Source organism: Carassius carassius, chromosome 40 (genome assembly GCF_963082965.1).
Source record: "Carassius carassius chromosome 40, fCarCar2.1, whole genome shotgun sequence".
In the NCBI taxonomy this organism is placed as follows: Eukaryota; Metazoa; Chordata; class Actinopteri; order Cypriniformes; family Cyprinidae; genus Carassius; species Carassius carassius.
In genome coordinates this window covers 3,949,084-3,966,958 of record NC_081794.1, presented here as the reverse complement: position 1 = coordinate 3,966,958, position 17,875 = coordinate 3,949,084, and the positions used below count along the sequence as shown (strand labels likewise).

Sequence of the window (17,875 nt, the reverse complement as noted above, 5' to 3'; positions counted from 1 at the left end):
CGGTCGACTTCCTTACCGCCTGGATTGTCGTTATAGTTGTGCCCCCTCTACTGTCGCGGCTCCTGGAAAACCTTTACGTTCCGCGTCACCACATCAAACCCTTGCTGGATTCGCTCCTCTGCTATCAATGAGAGGAATGTTTGTAATTCCTTAACAGACAACGAAACAGCAATTTTTTAGGTTGTTAAAAAAGGTGCGCTCGTTCAAAACAGTTGCTTTTCGATCATTTGCTGGCTGTGCTGAGTTTAATGTAGCAGTTCTGTTGTGTTTGTTGCGGTTCAGTGATGCAGATAGTGACGATTCTTTCCGGCCAATCAGTGATCAGCAGAGTTTACAGGTCACGTATTGTTAACGGTACGTTTCACTTAAAACCTCAACCGAGGTGATACTAAAAAAAGAACCAGGTACTAGGTACTGTACCCAGTTGAAAACCCCCAAAAGTGAACTGTACCTAACCTTACCATGCAGTGGAAAAGTGCAAAAAAAATTAATATCCATCTACCCATTTATAGTGCCTAATGCAAAATATTCACAGGACAGAGGTGTATGATGGTGTTGTTTAAAAGGTAACAATGTGAAGTGGGGAGTGAATTTGTATCCTGTCAATTACAGTGGTCCCACTGGAGTCACAGCATTCTTTCCTTTTTTAGAAATGGTAGTGATATTGGGGAGGTGCAGCAAATTTAGGGAGATGGAGGAGGGTATATAACATCTAGGGCTCCAATCCATACCAATTAACAGCAGTCAAACATTTTAATAAGGTTTTGTTTTTGTCCATTCACTTGTTGTGATTGCACCACTATTGCTTCACAAAAGCCAGTGCCCAAAAAAGAAGGAAAGCCAGCTCCAGCTACAAAAAAAGAACCAGTTACTGATTCAGAAGGACCAGTGTCAATAGCTGATCCTAAACCAACAGCGCCAGCACTGGAAAAGGCTGCTTCTGCCCCAACTACAACACCGAAGTCAACTACAAAACCTCCTGAAAAAGCCAGCCCTGCACCTGGAGCAGCCCAAGTGGCAGCAGCCCCAGAACCAGCTAAAGCACAGGCTTCTTCTGCAAATCCAGCTTTTAAATATGATCCTACTGCTGTAGTAAGTCTCTGTGTTGTGTTTTGGCATTTCATTTTACTGAGGTGTCCGTTGGCCTGTATCGGTGTGCCCACAATAATGTTCCACGTATTTAAAATTGAAAGTGTGCTGACACTGAAATTCATAGAAGAAAAAAATAAAAATACAAATTTACAAAAAAAAAAAAAATCCTGATCAATAACCAAAATGGTGTAGAGACACAAATCCCCAATGCAAAAGGTAATTTATTAATTTCAAATAGTTTCATTGCTGGATCATTTCTATTGATAAAACTGCACACTTTGCTAAGTGATTGCCTGAACATGCACTGTACAATTCACTGCTTCATGGCTGGATTCTAGTAGTAGTTCTTTTCATGGATCTACTGTACCTGCTACTGATCTATGAGGTCTTACCACTTACCACTGCATTCATACACTTCCTAAGTTGGACTCCCCAGGGAGACAGATATGGATGATATGATCTCATAAACCGACTGTGTGCTTTGAGAGGAGATTATTTGTGGTGCCAGGAAAAAATAATGGCAGAACAACTGCCATACTGTTATTAAACATATGACGCTAACATCTGTTCAGTAGTACATGGTAGAAGATCATGAATGATCAAAAATTCAAAAATGCATTTCATGTGGGAGTCAGCAATAAATGACTAGGTTTCATTTGATATATTTTACTGATGACTTTAAGACGTAAAGGTCTATAAAAACCTAAAATAAAAACCTCTTGTTCTGGGTTACAGGGTAATCTCAGTGCTGAACAGCTTGAAGGTAAGGAACAGCCTTAAAGGGATAGTTCACCCAAAAATGAAAATTATGTCATTAATGACTCACCCTCTTGTCGTTCAGTTTAAGAGTTGGGAGACGCAAACCGTTTCAAATGATTCAGTTCGATTTGGTGAACTGGTTCAAGAAGAGCCAGTTAACTCGAGTGATTCGTTTGCAAACCGGATATCACTAAACTGCAGTGTTTTGAACTCACTCACAACAGACCCGGAAGAGAAGACAATGCTCAATAAAGTCATAGTTTTTTTCTATTTTCGAACCAAAATGTATTTTCAATGCTTCAACAAATTCTAACGGACCCTTTGATGTCACATGGACTACTTTTATGATGTTTTTCTTACCTTTCTGGACATGGACAGTAGACGTACACACACTTTAAATGGAGGGACAGAAACTCTCGGACTAAATCTAACATATCTTAAACTGTGTTTCGAAGATGGACGGAGGTCTTACGGGTTTGGAACGACATGAGGGTGAGTTATTAATGACATCATTTTCTTTTTTTCAGTGAACGAACCCTTTAAAAGGTCATCTGATCAACTTTCGTTGAAAATGAACTCACTTAATGTAATTTCATTTTTATACAGAGTTTAAAGAAGCTTTCCTGTTGTTTGCCAGGACTCCATCGGGGGAGATGAAGATTTCACTAGCTCAGTATGGAGATATGTGATGAGAGCTTTGGGTCAGAACCCAACCAATGCTGAAGTTTTGAAAGTTCTTGGGAAACCAAAGCCCGAAGGTAGTCTCACAGTTGTGGAAAAAACAGCTGTTGTGACTAGGAGGAATGCAAAATGTGCAGTGTTCGTAGCACCAGGAAAATGGTTGAGATCCACAGGTTTATAAATTAACTCAACTAGTGCTTTCCCAAGTCCCACTGGATCCTACGGGAGCAAACCAAGGGAAAGACTTAATATATATTCTAGTTTAAAACAGCTTTTCTGGGATGTTTTGGACTGCACAGGGCAGACATGGTGGTAGACTGGGCCTCTGATACTGGTGCAACTATTGCAGGAACCATTGGAGAGCTGAAGATACAACAACTTCTGAGGTGGTCTTATGTGGTGACCTGAAACAAAACAGAAACAAATACAGTATTATTACATTTGTAAATACACTACGAATGACATTTTATAAGGTAAAACCTACAACTTATTAAATCTAACAATAAAAGCAACGCGAGAAAACTTGATTTGAAAATTGAAATTTGAAAAGAAAAATTTGTAAATATGTCAAATTATTTTAAGGTGATCTTAGGTTTAGTACCATAAACCACTTGTGTGAAAGGATTTCCTCCAGCTGAATTCGGTTCTTTGGCTTTATTTGCAGGAGAGCGCGGAGCAATCTGCAGCATTCTGTGCAGAAAAATGAGAGGGACATCTGAATATTAACTTAAACGTAACACCTGCTTTAATTTAATGATCATATTAGCTGTAAGATCTGAGTTCAGGCATCAGAAATCAAGAAAACTTCATGCATTTTCTAACACCATCTTTCAGAAAGCCACTTGTCACTGTTTTGTATGTTTAAAATGATAACTGAGCTCTTACCGTTTGACAGACCAGTTTTGGACCAGAGGTTCAGTTTGAGTATGTGCAGATCTAAGAAACTTGGATAATATCCAGCCACTATTTTAAATAACAGAACCCCCAGTGACCAAACCGTCGCAGGCTTGCCGTGGTACTTTCCCTTTATGTGAAACTCAGGAGGGGAGTATGTTGCTGTGCCTGGAAGAAAAAGATTTTGTTAGATGCGCAAGTTCGGTTCACAACAGTGACGAGATCCATGACTGTAACAGTGTCGTAATTCTACTGTATATATATCGGGTGCTTCTTGTTGTTTTGGTGACTCACGCCTGGTCAACTCATAATATAATCGTCACTAGAGTTGTAGCTTTTAGATACAGTACATACCAGAGTATGACATGTAGACTGTTGTCCTCAGAATGTCCCCACACCCAAAGTCAATTAGTTTGACTTCAACTGTCTGGTTGTTGATGAGAAGGTTGTTCAGTTTGATGTCACGGTGGAACACTTGGCGCTGGCAGCACACGTTCGCAGCCTGAGCCACCTGCATCATGACTCGCCGTGCTAAGCTCTCGTTGAGACTTCCACCCTGACGCCCCACAAAGTCTTCCAAAGTCTCGCAAGGAGAGGGACATTCAAGGATCATGACGAAATGGTCATCGTAGTCCTTCCAGTCCAGCAGCTGGATGATCTCTGGCACTCTGGGGCCTTTATTTGCCAGGATTGTGAGGGCGATCTCCAGTGGAACAAGTTGCTGATATCCAGGCTAAAAGAAAGACGTTGGTAAGATAGAAGTTGTTTTCCAAATAAGTCCACTTAGTCCAGTTTTCCTACTAGTTAGTGAGAGGAGAACAGAGAGAGAGTGCATCTTACTTACAATGTATAAACTTTCCCTGTAGTTTTTGGTCTTATTAACATATTTGACCGCCACCTGATCAAGAAAACAAACAACAATTAACTTGTGAAGAGGCCACCATTAAATCTAAACAGACAAGTTTTGTAAAGTTGAATTGAATTTAAGTCCAACCAGGACAAAAAGATACACTGAGAGGCCTTGCAAACAATAGCATGACATCACAGAAGTATAAAGATGAGACGGGGCAAAATCACTTCGCTAGATAAGTTTTCATCAAGTTTTCACTTACTTTAAGGTCATCCGCCAAACGTCTCGCCTCATACACAGAACCAAATCCACCTTCACCCAGCAGATCACCCAGCTGGTAGTGGCTGGAAATGAAGTCTGTTACAAGATAAAACAACTGCAGTTTTAAACATTTGTTATAGTTATTATTCCATTTGATTTTATATACAATCTTAAATTACAGATTTAGTGATAATATTTTCATCAGTAGAGACTACACTGAATATGTTCATGTTATTATTTGTCACCCCTAAACTATGTGCATATAAAATTACAAAAACTTTTTTTTTTTTTTTACATTTCCTGGATGAAAGATCTGATCATGACCTTAATCCATTTTGAAGTTGATTTATATGTGTTGAAGTGGATTTTATTTATTTAAAATTTCCGATTTAACACATTTTATCAAAACCTTAAAAATTTGACCAAATTAGACCAATTAGAGACCAAACAAGATACTTAAAAGCTATTATTATCTATAATTTAAAACTAGAATGATTCAATTGATTGATTAATGAATGTCCTAGTAATGGATGTGTAGGTATGAATGATGACTGGTCATGGTCATGTAATTTACCATCACTGTATCTGGCTTTCTGTTCTTTCTGGTTCTTCACTCCCTCACTCTGCTCTTGCTCTTGCTGCAGCTCTTCTTCACCCTGAACTGGGTTCGAGCTGCGCTTCAGATGTTTCTTCACAGCTCCAAACAAAGAGGCCACCCTCCACCACTTCTTTTTCTTCTTCACTTTCTCCATCACCTTCCTCTCCTGGTCGTTTCCCACAGCAGCATCAGCAGTGCTCTCGTGAGGATGTTGTTCCTCTGTGCTGCTGCTGGGTTTTGGGGGTGTGCTGAGATCACATCCGTGGCTATCTGGGCCTCTATTTGCCAGGATGTTGAGATCCTTCTCCTCTGGAAGATGGTGTGGAGATCCAAACTATAAGAGAGAAAGTTTTTACAATGGTAAGGTGAAAGTTGTTTTCCAAATGAGGATTTAGTTACTCTACTGAAATAAATAACTGTTTGTTTTAAAACAGAGGAGAAGTGCATCCTACTAACAGTGTATAAACCTTCCACGTCTTCATCAGTCTTGTTAAGATGTTTCACAGACACCTGATCAAGAAAATGAACAACTTACCTCATGTGTAGAGGCCTCATCATTCCTGTCATAAAATCTATGCTACATTTTGTAAAGTTTGATTTAATTTAAACCCAACCTGGACAAAAAGATACACTGAGAGGCCTTGCTAACAATATAATTATATAACCAAATGATGAAGATATGATAGGACTAAATGTATTTGCTAGCTAGGCAAGTTTTCATTCATCTTTTACTTACTTCAGGGTCATCCTTCAAATGTGTCGCCTCAGCATCAAATCCACCTTCACACAGCTGATCACTCACGAGGTTGTGTCTGACAGAGTAGTCTGTTAAAATATGAAACAACTGCAGTTAACCTAAAAGTTCAAATATTTGTATTATTCAATTTTATTTCATATATAATCTCAGAATTATTTTAAAACATATCCTGGATCTTGCCCTTGATCAGTCTACAAGTTTCTTTATTTATTATTGTGCTTATGTGAATGTTTTTATTTAAGATTCCCCTGATTTGACTTATCTATATTGAGGAAACATTAAAAAGATAGGAAAAGGGTATTGAAGACTAAATAAGACAGCATAACCTATCCTCTAGATTCATTTACTACAAATGGATATCCAGGGATAAATGATGACTTTTTGATGTAACGTACAGAGCTTCAGTAAACTGTGCAACATATTCTTATGAGTTGATCATTGATTTACCATCACTGCATCTCTTTACACTGGTTCTGGTTCTTCACTCCCTCACTCTGCTCTTGCTCTTGCTGCAGCTCTACTTCACCCTGAACTGGGTTCGAGCTGCCCTTCAGATGTTTCTTCACAGCTCCAAACAAAGAAGACAACCTCCACCACTTCTTTTTCTTCTTTCCTTTCTCCATCACCTTCCTCTCCTGGTCGTTTCCCTCAGCAGCATCAGCAGTGCTCTCGTGAGGATGTTGTTCCTCTGTGCTGCTGCTGGGGTTTGGGGGGGTGTTGAGATCACACACCTGACTCTCCGTCAACGGATGAACTCGACAAGGTCGCTGAAACATTGTTGTCAAAATCGATAACAATCGCTGAAAATAACTTCACTCACCACTGCTACTAAACCCACAAAATGATTTCTTGGACTTATAAGTTCTACGAAATCGAACTCTTTCTGTGACGTCACAATAACCCACGCTGCCTTTTTTCACGCCGCTGGGGCCTGATTCACCAAGCATTCTTAAGAAAAAAATGTTCTTAACTGCCATGTTCTCCTTCTAACTTAAGGGAAAAAAGGTATGCAATTTTTTTGCATTTCAACGAATTTTACTTTTTTTTTTTTACAAAACAAGTCAGACGGAGTTCATTTTAAATTTTAGCCAACAAATAAATAATCTTTGGCGGTATTAAGCACACGTGCAGCGCGCGCACACTTCATCTCGTGACAGGCTCTTCATTCAAAAACATGCGCGTTTATTGTGATTATTAAGTGTTTTTCATTGAGTTTATCAGCGAGTCTTCAGCAACAACCAGCACTGATTCAATAATGCATGTCATTTTCTTCATCAGAATATATATATATATTTTTTTTTACAAGAATCGCATTTCTTAAGAACTTCTTGGAATTTATCTTAGGACATTTCTTAACGTATTTTTCTTACATATTTCTTAAGATGATTTTCGTGAATGAGACCCCTGATTTTAATATTTTAAACTGGGATCATAATGAATCCCAGTATCCTATCATTAAATGACAAGAGTAAACTATAGCTTACCTAAAAGACCCAGATTAAAAAATTGTTAAACATTCACAGTTTAAGTAGTAAAGAAAAACTTGTTGCCCACCATGAAACAAAATCTATCTATTAAATGTATTTTATGAATTTACATATTAAAATTTCATATAAATGCAACTCTTATAATTATCTAGGCCTATCTGTCTAGATAGATAGAGTAAGGTGACCAGATTTCTGAAATGAAAACCGGGGGCAGTTCCTACTTCAGTGGTCAAAATGTCACTGAAATCTCACTTGTCATTATCTACGAATTTACATACGACAGTATGTTTTTGTGTTTTTTATTTGATTGTTGTTGGTTGCATACATTAATATCATAATTGATAGAGTGGTGTTTGAGGATCAAACATATACCAGGGATTTTCTTTTTTATATATATATACAATTCCCCAAAAATCACACTGAAAAATAATAACCATCGTTAATATCCTGGGGTGTAAAAAGTCCACTCTGGTAAGAACATCACTAAACATGATTTATAATAAATATAACATAACAACTTTTGATGCCAGAAATGTACCTGGTTAAAGTTTAACTGAAGCTGAAATGTGTGTGCTTGATGTGTGAAAACAAACCTCATTGGATTTTGCACATCAAAGGCACATTTGAATTTCTGTTTACCATATTTAATGTACATGAGATAAAATAAAATGCAAAAAAATGAATGAGTACTTCTAAAGTTAATATAAAATTGAATGGAGTAAAAAGTACAGTATTTTTCTTCAGATATGTAATTAAGTAAAAGTACAAGTAATCAGTTTACATTTTACATGAATAAAGTACAAATAACCCCAAAATAATATTTAAGTACAGTAATCAACTAAAATTACTCAAGTAGCATATTTTACACCCCTGCAAACAGCAAACATCTCAAAACAGGCTGGCTAAACAGTATTATAAAAAAATTATGGCTTTACAAAAACACATTAAAATAAAACAGTAAATATGATAACATATGATAAATAAAACAACAAATATGTTATTTTCTAACTGTATTTAACATTTTCACAACTGTCGAAAACCTTTCGAATATTGTTTATAAAAACATGCTTCTGGAAATGGATCTTTTCTATCCCTAATCAGGGTTAATATTTTGCATTTCAGGCTCATATTGACTACAAAATATGTGCTTTCTGCAAATGTAATTGTGGAAATGTAACTGATTAGTTTATTATTTTTTATATCATTCATATCAGAGACTTCAGAGTTGTGACGCAGAGTTTCAGGAATGTTTAATAGGCCTATTGTGCAAAACAATCCCGCAACCTATGTACATGTCTTGTTATACACTGCACAACAGTATTACTTTGTTTTAATCTGTATATAATGCAGTCTCTTTTGATAACTGATGATAATAACGCTATGCTCTTGTCCAAGCTTTTCATGGCTACAGTAACGGCTTGCATGTTGCGACCAAGTAATCGCAATAGTTGCAATCATATGATAGCCATCTGGCTAAATTGGTCTAGCTTTTCCAGTGTATTCGCAGGTTGTTTTGAACGGGGACATCTGGTCACCCTAATATAAAGTGCATATATAAACACTTTGTCTCAGTGTTTCAATAGATTTTATATACAAAAATGTATTGCACAACAAATCCGATGCATAACTTTCACAGGAGTATGTATGTATTGTCCAGTTTAATGACAATTCAATAAATATATTTTATATAAAATACTAATAAAGGCATGACTTTTGCTTTAATAACTTGTGGCTAGTTTACATTTTCATTTGTCTGCAGGCTTCTTCCAAATCAGGATTTCTTTCTCTCTCTCTCTCTGTGCGTGTGTGTGTGTGTGTGTGTGTGTGTGTGCTGTCTTTATGTATCTGCTATAGCCTATAGTGTATTATATGAATCAAGTTGTTTATTTCTCTTGTCTATAGCTTTTAACATGTTCAGATGGTATTTTACAGTGTGTTGCAGCCTGTGGTTTTACTTTATTTATTTTTTTTTACTTTATTTAAAAATATTTTATAGTTTGTTAAAGAAAATAAAGTTATGCTCAGAGTTCAGAGCCTCCATCATAAGATTATAACAGACGCCTTCAGATTGGAGACCTGCACTATCGAGTGCGGTGCTGGACACTTGATGGGCGAGTAGAGACTCGTGTGTGCGGGATGCGGGAGAATAAGGTTGTATCACACTAGGTAATCTTAATCATGCCCGGTTCGTTTGACTACTGTGATCGCTCCGTGCCGCGGTTCGTTTAGCTGGCCCTGGCTCAGTTGGAAGAGGTGGGTCAGAGCACGGTTCAGTTGGGCTCAGGAGCGGTGCACATGTAGTGTGAGCGGACTGCAAAACTTCTAACACATGCAGCGTGATTGCGTGAACATTTCTGAGCAGCAAAACTGATAGATCTGTAAAACAATATATTCAAGATTTTATTTTTCACATAAAAGTTCTATAATATACAACAAGCAGTGAATTGTAGGTCTGGCATACTCTTTATAGACTGTGCCAAAAATAAGAAAATTAACTTTGTGTTTCCCACTTATGAAGTCCTGAGCACTTCATGTGAGCTGCGGCAGTCTTAGGCCCACCACAAATGCTCTCATTGGTTGAGACGCGTGATGACACCCATCCCAAGCCAGTACTAATCAACATCCCACCCCTCCTGTGACCCATGCTTTGACTGTATGTGTATTCAGAGCGAGTGAGCAATGGACTTTCATAATAACAAAAACTATTAACGTTCGATAAATTTTTTTTTGCCGTTAATCAATTAAAGCGTTAATGTGACAATAACACTTTAACTTAACACAAATGTCAGAGATTACTGAGATGTTGATTGGCACAATTGTCAAAGATATCATTAGCAGTTAGTTCTCTGTTACATTTGCAAGACATTCTCTGAATATTAAGATCAAGTTAATTCTCATCAAAATGGCTCACTAAGTCAAGGTGCCATTCTTAGGGAAAATAGGAAAGCCATTTTCAGGGGAAGTCATGGTCGAGTGGTTAAAGAGTTTGACTCCTAATCCTAGGGTTGTGGGTTTGAATCTCGGGCTGGCAATACCACGACTTAGGTGCCCTTGAGCAAGGCATCGACCCCCCCCAACTGTTCCCTGGGCGCTGCAGCATAAAAGGACTGCTCTGTTTGTGTGTGTATATATATATATATATATATATATATATATATATATATATATATACACACACACACAGTCATTAAAAATATTTTTTATATTTTATGTAATTTATTTCAGTGATGCAAATCTAATATTTCACAAGCCTTTGCGCCAGTCTTCAGTATCACATAACCCTTCAGAAATCATTCCAGTATGTTGATTTACCAATAAACTAGTAATAATTTTATTTATATATAAAACCTCTGACATAGAAAAAAATGCTCACATGACTGCTACAGAACATCTGGACATAACAAAACAAATGCACATTGACGGATCTTCTTCCATCTGTTCTGCAATGTATGTAAACCAATATATATAATTCTGCCAGTGTAAATATTGTGAAAATATTGTGTCTAGGCAAAGACATTCCTCCTGGAACAGGTCTCTAACGCGGGTATGGTAAGTGTTTATTTCATACTCTATGACAGCTTAATGTATAAATTATAAATTGTATACACACGGTGTTCATCAATAAAGATTTTCATAGCTAGCAAACAATAGTCTATGCAGATTTGCTTTCAATTGACTGTAGATCCAAAGTCACGTCTTCAATGTTCTTGATTTTCTTAAACTTTGTTACATCTCTGAGTAAGAACCGCTTCAGACAACTCCTTACATGCGGCAGGGAACTGAACCAATCATTCAAAATGATTCGTAAATCAATTCACTGGTTTGCCAACTGTTTTGATCAAGTCTTTAAGCAGAATTGACTCAAAAGAATGAATCATTCATTCGCTCATTGCCAAAAGAAAAATAAATTGCGTGTTTGGAATAAACAAGCATTTTTAACTTCTATTGCATAAAGATAAAGTAATGAGAGGATTGTTACCCACTGTAACGAAGTAAAAGGACAGGTTTTTTTCACTAAAAATATACTTGAATAAGAATAAAAGTACCCATCTTTAATTATACTCAAACTATTAGTTACCCAAAAAATGTACTCAAGTAAATGTAATGGAGTAAATGTAACTCATTACTACCCACCTTTATTGACTTTAAAACAAGTTTTTTTTTTATTGCAAGTACACTTGTCTCCCTTGCAGTTTTAAGCACTATTACTTTGTAAACTAGCACTGCTGCATAAACCTTTTTTTTTTCCAAGCTGAAATAACTTGAACTAGTTTTATAGATGGTACAAGAAATAGTTTCAAAATAGTCACATATTTAATGACCACCAGTTTTTAGATTTCTCTCAATTAAAAGGTCAACATGAAAGAAAAATGTCCACAAAGAGTTTTATTGCATCTGTCCATTTTCATGAATCTATAATAGTTTATTTTGTCTTATTCTTTAAGGTGAATTAACTTTGTGGTCACAATGGAGGCTGCAGATTTAAAGATGTATGAACGGAACTGTTTTTCAGGTTAGTCTTTAAGAAGTAAATCAAATCTACAGATTATTTTATTTCAGAAGCTTATCAGTATACATTGCTTAGTAATTTTGCATAGTTTACATGTAGCTAAGACTGTTCATGTCTTTTGATTAGTAGGAATTTTTTACAGGGCACATTGACTAAACACTTTCACTGTTCTCAAAGGGATAGTTCCCTCAAAGTACAAAATGACAGTTTATCTGAACTAAGCAGATCACTAAGTGTTTTCATCGTAGTGATTCTCTTCAGAAGATTTTATTCACATATATCGATTGAGGTGCAGTTCTATGCAAAAGGTTGGACACCCGTCTGAGACAGCCTACTGATTAGCTCTTTCTTTATAAGAAAGGATTGTAGTGATGTGCCATTCAGCTTCTAGAGAATGTTGCTTAATGTGATGGTTTTTCATGCAGAAATTCTTAGTGTAGCCATATTAAGTTGTATTAAAGTCTATTGTGAAAAATATGCTGTGTGAAAATTTGGGCAGTTTCAGCAGTGTTGATTTTAATAACTTTAGAGTCATGTTGCTGATTAATTACAACACAATATTGATTTGATTGGCTCAGTTTACCTTAAAGGTCCCGTTCTTCGTGATCCCAAGGTTTAAACTTTAGTTAGTGTGTAATGTTGTTGTTAGAGTATAAATAATATCTGTAAAATTCTAAAGCTCAAAGTTCAATGCCAAGCAAGATATTTTATTTAATAGAAATCGCCTACAAAAAACGACCCGTTTGGACTACATCCCTCTAGTTCCTGCAGTAATGACGCCACTAAAACAGTTTTTGACTAACCTCCGCCTACAAGAATACACAAAAAGGGGGCGTGGTCTTGTTGCTCTCCGACGGAGAAGAGGAAGAGTTGCATTTGTGTTTGTCGCCATGTCATCGAAACGCTGTTATTTTGATCTCGGAGTCCAATCACCTTTGTTTGGCCTTCCCAGGGACGCTGTACTTGGAGATTAATGGTTGTGCAAGTCAGTAAAAACGCTCCTGTGATCAGGGCCGCGGGAAGTAATTTTGAACAGGGGGTGCTGTGATTTTTATTTTTTTTTTGACAAAAAACCTATGAGCCTATAGGCCTATTTAAAATACATTTTAAAAATAAATACAATAAGATTTACTACTTTACTGTCATATACACTTCAGTGCACAGCCAGCCACGGTCTGAAACATACAGACATCAGTTCTCAGATATGCGCAATGCGCTATTAATCTGAAGCAGAAGCAGAATCAGAAATAATAGTTTAATAATCGAAAGAAAACAAAATAATTACTTTCGTTACAATTTCAGATAGCCTATACATACATGCAACTTATTTAGATACAACAAATAATATTACAACAAAATATAATATTAATCAAACTTCACAATAACGCTAAAACAATGCAATCGATTTGGTCAGCTGGCTTGAGTCACTGCACGTTTATGTCACACGCAACTCTATTAACTCCAAAATCCTTTTATGCACACCACAAGGAAATAATCTCTGACTATTTAAGCAATTTGTTTATTGAACAGTTCTCCACATCCATTACGCAAAGAACACACGCACAGTATAAAGCTTTCTGTCTCCATCTCCAACCTTTTTACACAAACCACAAGGAAATAATGTCCGACTATTTAAACGTTATTTAACAGTTCTCCACAACCGTTACGCAAAGAACACACGAACAAAATAATACTCTCCATCTTCATCCCCACCACCTTACAAAAATACTATAGTGTACTACTTACAATTGCTTGGCTAGTCAAAGCTGATCCCACACTTGTTGCCAAAAAAATAAATGTTACAAGCGCGGCAGCACAGAACGTGAGAACGTTTCATTACCACAACGCCGTGCGGGAAATTTGAAACTGGATGTTGGCTGGAAGGGCTCGTCTAATCCAATCACGCTAGGTTGGGTTGCCGGTGCTGGGGATGGGCCTGCCGGTTCAACTGCAGGCAGAGGCAGACGGACAGACTCCGTTGTCATGGTTGCGGTATTAGATTTCTTCACTGGTGGTTTTCCAAAAAAATCCAAAATCCGTTTCTGTGACATATTTTCTCCTCGTTTCTGTCATTAAACTATGTAAATTTACTAGTCAGCTGCTGCCAAAGATGGATGTATTCTGCATGGAACGAGCGGGAAACCTCTTTACTCGGCGACCAAACCTGCCTGCCTGACGTTGACAACGTAACTTCCGAACCTGTGTTGATTAGGCCTCAAAATATGAAATTAAAATCCAAAATATACGTAATAGCCTACGTGTGTCAAAATCATTTTCTAAAATATTCATTAGGAATTTATAAATTGTGCAAAATATTTTAATAGGCCTAAATTTTTTTTTTTTTAATCTCCCTCTCGTCACTAGGGGGTGCTGCAGCACCCCCACTTCCCGCGGCCATGCCTGTGATTATAAGTATACCAGCACATGCTCCTGCCCACTTGCTTCTCAAAACTATTCCAATCGCGTTTCCAGGAGGGCAGCGCGCACTCAGCTGCTGGCGAATCACAACACAGGAAACACTGGCCCAATCACAACTCGTTACGTGTTTCTGAAGGAGGGACTTTATAGAATAAGGAAGTCATCAGCCTGTTTTTATGACCGTGAAAACGGCGATATACAGATAAGTGAATTGTGTGAAAAATACTGTTTTTTTTTTTACACGCGAAACATGAACACGTTATATTGCACACTGTAAACACAATCAAAGCTTCAAAAAAGCACGAAAAATGGGACCTTTAACACTGCAAACTCAGCATCATATGACCCCTTTAAATAAAACCCAGTCACATATGAATCTCGTTCGTGAAATCACCACCAGGTGACACAAAGGGACTTTGGTTCACTTCATTGCTCAAAGCTGTATTTGTCACACTTTCACATCTAAAGATAAAAAAAAAAAACATAATTGGTGATATTAAATTAATAGGCTAATAAAGAATTAGAACATTTAATCTCGAATTATTCATCATTTAACCTAAATGCTGAACTTATTTGACCACTGTTACAGTGAATGTGACTGCAGTGCTTGAAGTGTGATTACTTTATACTGTACAGTAGTAGACAGTATTATCTTGGAATGTTTACATTTAAGGAGGTGCGCACAATGCAATGGAAACAAAAATGATAGAAAGTGTCTTATGAGTGTTATAGGCTAGGCCTAGTTCTAACACATATTTTGGCACTATATTCACAATTATAGGGTTACTCCACCCCAAAATGAAAATTTTGTCAATCACTTACACCCCCCATGTCGTTCAAAACCCACAAAAGCTTCGTTTGTTTTCGGAACACAATTTAAGATATTTTGGATGACAACCTGGAGGCTTGTGACTGTCCCATAGACTGCCAAGTAAGTTATACGGTCATAGTCCAAAAAAGTATGAAAGGCATTGTCAGAATAGTCGATCTGCCATCAGTGGTTCAACCGTTATGTTTTGAAGTGTGAAAATGTGTCTCCACGTCACCGTAGTGCCATTTTGAAGAGTATTCTCTCTCCGTACTCTTGGCCCATGATAAGGCAAATCTGACTCCTGAAGCTTGTTGCATGGAGGTTTGCCAAATCCTTGTTTGGTATGGTATGGACCGACCACAAGTGCAAATTCACAAAAAAACATTTTTAATTATTCAAATTATTAAATTATTTGGACACAACAACCTAAACTTATGAAATAAAAAAATTAAATGGACAATTATCCGTCTGTGAGGTATTCCAAATAAAATTCTTACCTGGTTAATTTTGATGGTGCAAATTGAAGAACTGCAAATTGTTACACGGACCATGGAAGCTCAAGTGTGTGTGTGATGCAGAGGAATATTTGGAAAGGCATACAAGTGTTTTCATTTTTTTTTTTTTTTTGAGTGGACTAAACCTAGATTGTTGTTTTCCTTTCATGTTAAGTATATTAATCCACATAACCTTTAATAAACTAATTCTAATGATCATGTTTTGCAGTTGTTCATGTTTATCTAAGGAACGAGCATACCATTGATCGTTCAAGCAAGACAATCAGATGATGGACAGAGATGAGGACAAGGTCTTGTGGTATTCCCTAAAGACTGCAACTCTACTACAGATACTGATCCATGTACTCACGCTTCTTACTATGTGAATATAAATGTAAAAAAAAAAAGAAAAATTTTATTATTTGAAGAGGCTTTGACAAAATATTGAATATTTTACATTTATTGCATTTGAAAATGTTTTATAGTCTGTGTAATATAAATATCACAATATTAAATGAATAAAAGGTTTTCACTATGGTCATTATTTACATTTATTATTTACATTTAGTTATTTAGCAAATGCTGTTATCCAAAGTGACTTACAAATGAGGACAACTGAAGCAATTAAACCCACCAAAAGAACAATAATATGCAAGTTCTATTATAAGTTTCGGTTAGCATAGCAAGGTTTTTTTATATATATATTCTACTCCGTTCAGTTCAAGTTTATTTGTATAGCGCTTTTCACAATGCAAATTGTTGCAAAGAAGCTTTAAAGAAAATGTAAGTTTCTACGTTATATTTAATAGTAGCTTATCAGTGGTGACTATCTCAAGTTGATGTCTATATGGAAGAAATGTACAGTGAAAATCAAGCTGTTAGTTAATGTAATCAAACACTGTGAACACTATTAACTGCAATCATTCTTGCAATCAAACTTGCAAAAACTTGGTAGATTTTTATGTTTGTATAAACCACCTGTAAGGAATGTGATGTTGGTGTTTGCAGTTTTGACAACTTGAGTATGGTGCATGATGGAAGGTTGTGTTGAAATGCTCATGTTGTGTAAACTGGGTATAATAGATGGTCTGGTTTGGCACTGCTGTAGGATCAATTTTGTGGTAAAAAAACATTTGAGTTCTTTTGCTAGCAAGAAAAGTTCTTCACCATTAATTGAAACACTGGCCAAAATTATTCTTGCTTGGTTCTGAAACATTTATAATGGGGACATACTGTAGTAAGCTGTTGACATTATCATCACTAAGTTCTTGAAACGCATGTACAGGACATAAAATGTTTAACTATGAGGTGGTACTCTCACTAAAATGGCTTTTGAATTAGTATTATTCCGGAAATCATATCTTGCTACCGAGTAGAAATGTTGGAGCTGTGGTACAGAGAGAAGTGTGTACATAGGAGCTGTGCATGTGGGGACCTGAGTCTGCCATGGCATAAGTCAAGTCTGCCTTATTGTCAATTCTTCCACATGTACAGCACATACATACAGAGAATTGAAATTACGTTACTCTCAGACCCATGGTGCATACAGATAACACAAACAGTAAAGCCTAAAAATCTAGATCAAATTAAAAAAAATACAATTCTATGGTGCCTGGGGCAGAAGAGGGAAAAAGGGGCAAGTTCGGGAGCCAGTTCAGCTTCCTGACAGCCTGATGGATGAAGAAGCTGTTTGATGGGTGTGTGGGATCACCTGCAAGCAGAGGGCTTTGCGGGTGAGACTGGTTCTGTAAATGTCCTGGAGAGAGGGGAGAGAGACACCAATGGTCTTCTCAGCTGCTCTCTTGCTCTCTTCATGTGTTGAAGAGTCTTCCGGCAGGACGCGTTGCAAGCCCTATACTACACAGTGATGCAGCTCGTTAGAGTGCTCTCGATGGTGCCTCTGTAGAAGGTGCACATAATGGGGGCCGGGGCTCTGGCTCTTCTTAGTTTGCGGAGGAAGTAGAAACACTGCTGTGATTTCTTGGCCAGTGCTGCTGTGTTTTCCGTCCAGGAGAGGTCCTCTGTGATGTGCACACCCAGGAACTTGGTGCTGCTCACTCTCTCCACAGTTGCACCATTGATGGTCAGGGGAGCATGCTGAGTGTGCGCTTTCCTGAAGTCAACAACAATCTCCTTCATCTTCTCCACGTTCAGAGATTATCACTGCACCACCTGGCCAGGTAGTTGGTCCTGTAGTTTGTCTCATCTTTGTTGCTAATGAGACCCACCACAGCCGTGTCATCTGCAAACTAAATAAAGAGGT

The 17,875-nt window shown here is 37.3% G+C and overlaps 1 protein-coding gene and 1 long non-coding RNA gene across 2 annotated transcripts; one reads left to right on the top strand and one right to left on the bottom strand.

Moving 5' to 3' along the window:
• The first annotated feature begins 1,057 nt into the window (after nt 1-1,057).
• Nucleotides 1,058-2,590, top strand: LOC132122557 (uncharacterized). Its single transcript, XR_009426395.1, has 3 exons — nt 1,058-1,092; nt 1,828-1,855; nt 2,458-2,590. It is a non-coding gene; the product is annotated as an uncharacterized LOC132122557 (long non-coding RNA).
• Nucleotides 2,591-2,794: 204 nt separating this feature from the next.
• Nucleotides 2,795-4,370, bottom strand: LOC132121848 (serine/threonine-protein kinase pim-3-like). The gene is made up of 5 exons (XM_059531597.1): nt 4,353-4,370; nt 3,781-4,159; nt 3,418-3,594; nt 3,134-3,222; nt 2,795-2,936 (listed from the first exon to the last, which is right to left on the bottom strand). Exons 1-5 carry the CDS (start codon nt 4,368-4,370, stop codon nt 2,925-2,927), a joined length of 675 nt encoding a protein of 224 aa, XP_059387580.1. The 3' UTR covers nt 2,795-2,924.
• Nucleotides 4,371-17,875: the final 13,505 nt, after the last annotated feature.

Bases quoted from the DNA above. Each gene is read 5' to 3' on its own strand.
- LOC132121848 (XM_059531597.1), bottom strand. The intron at 3,595-3,780 runs GTATGTACTGTA...TTTTTCTTCCAG, and splicing joins AGTCTACATGTCATACTCTG to GCACAGCAACATACTCCCCT. The intron at 3,223-3,417 runs GTAAGAGCTCAG...TTTTCTGCACAG, and splicing joins CAAAACTGGTCTGTCAAACG to AATGCTGCAGATTGCTCCGC.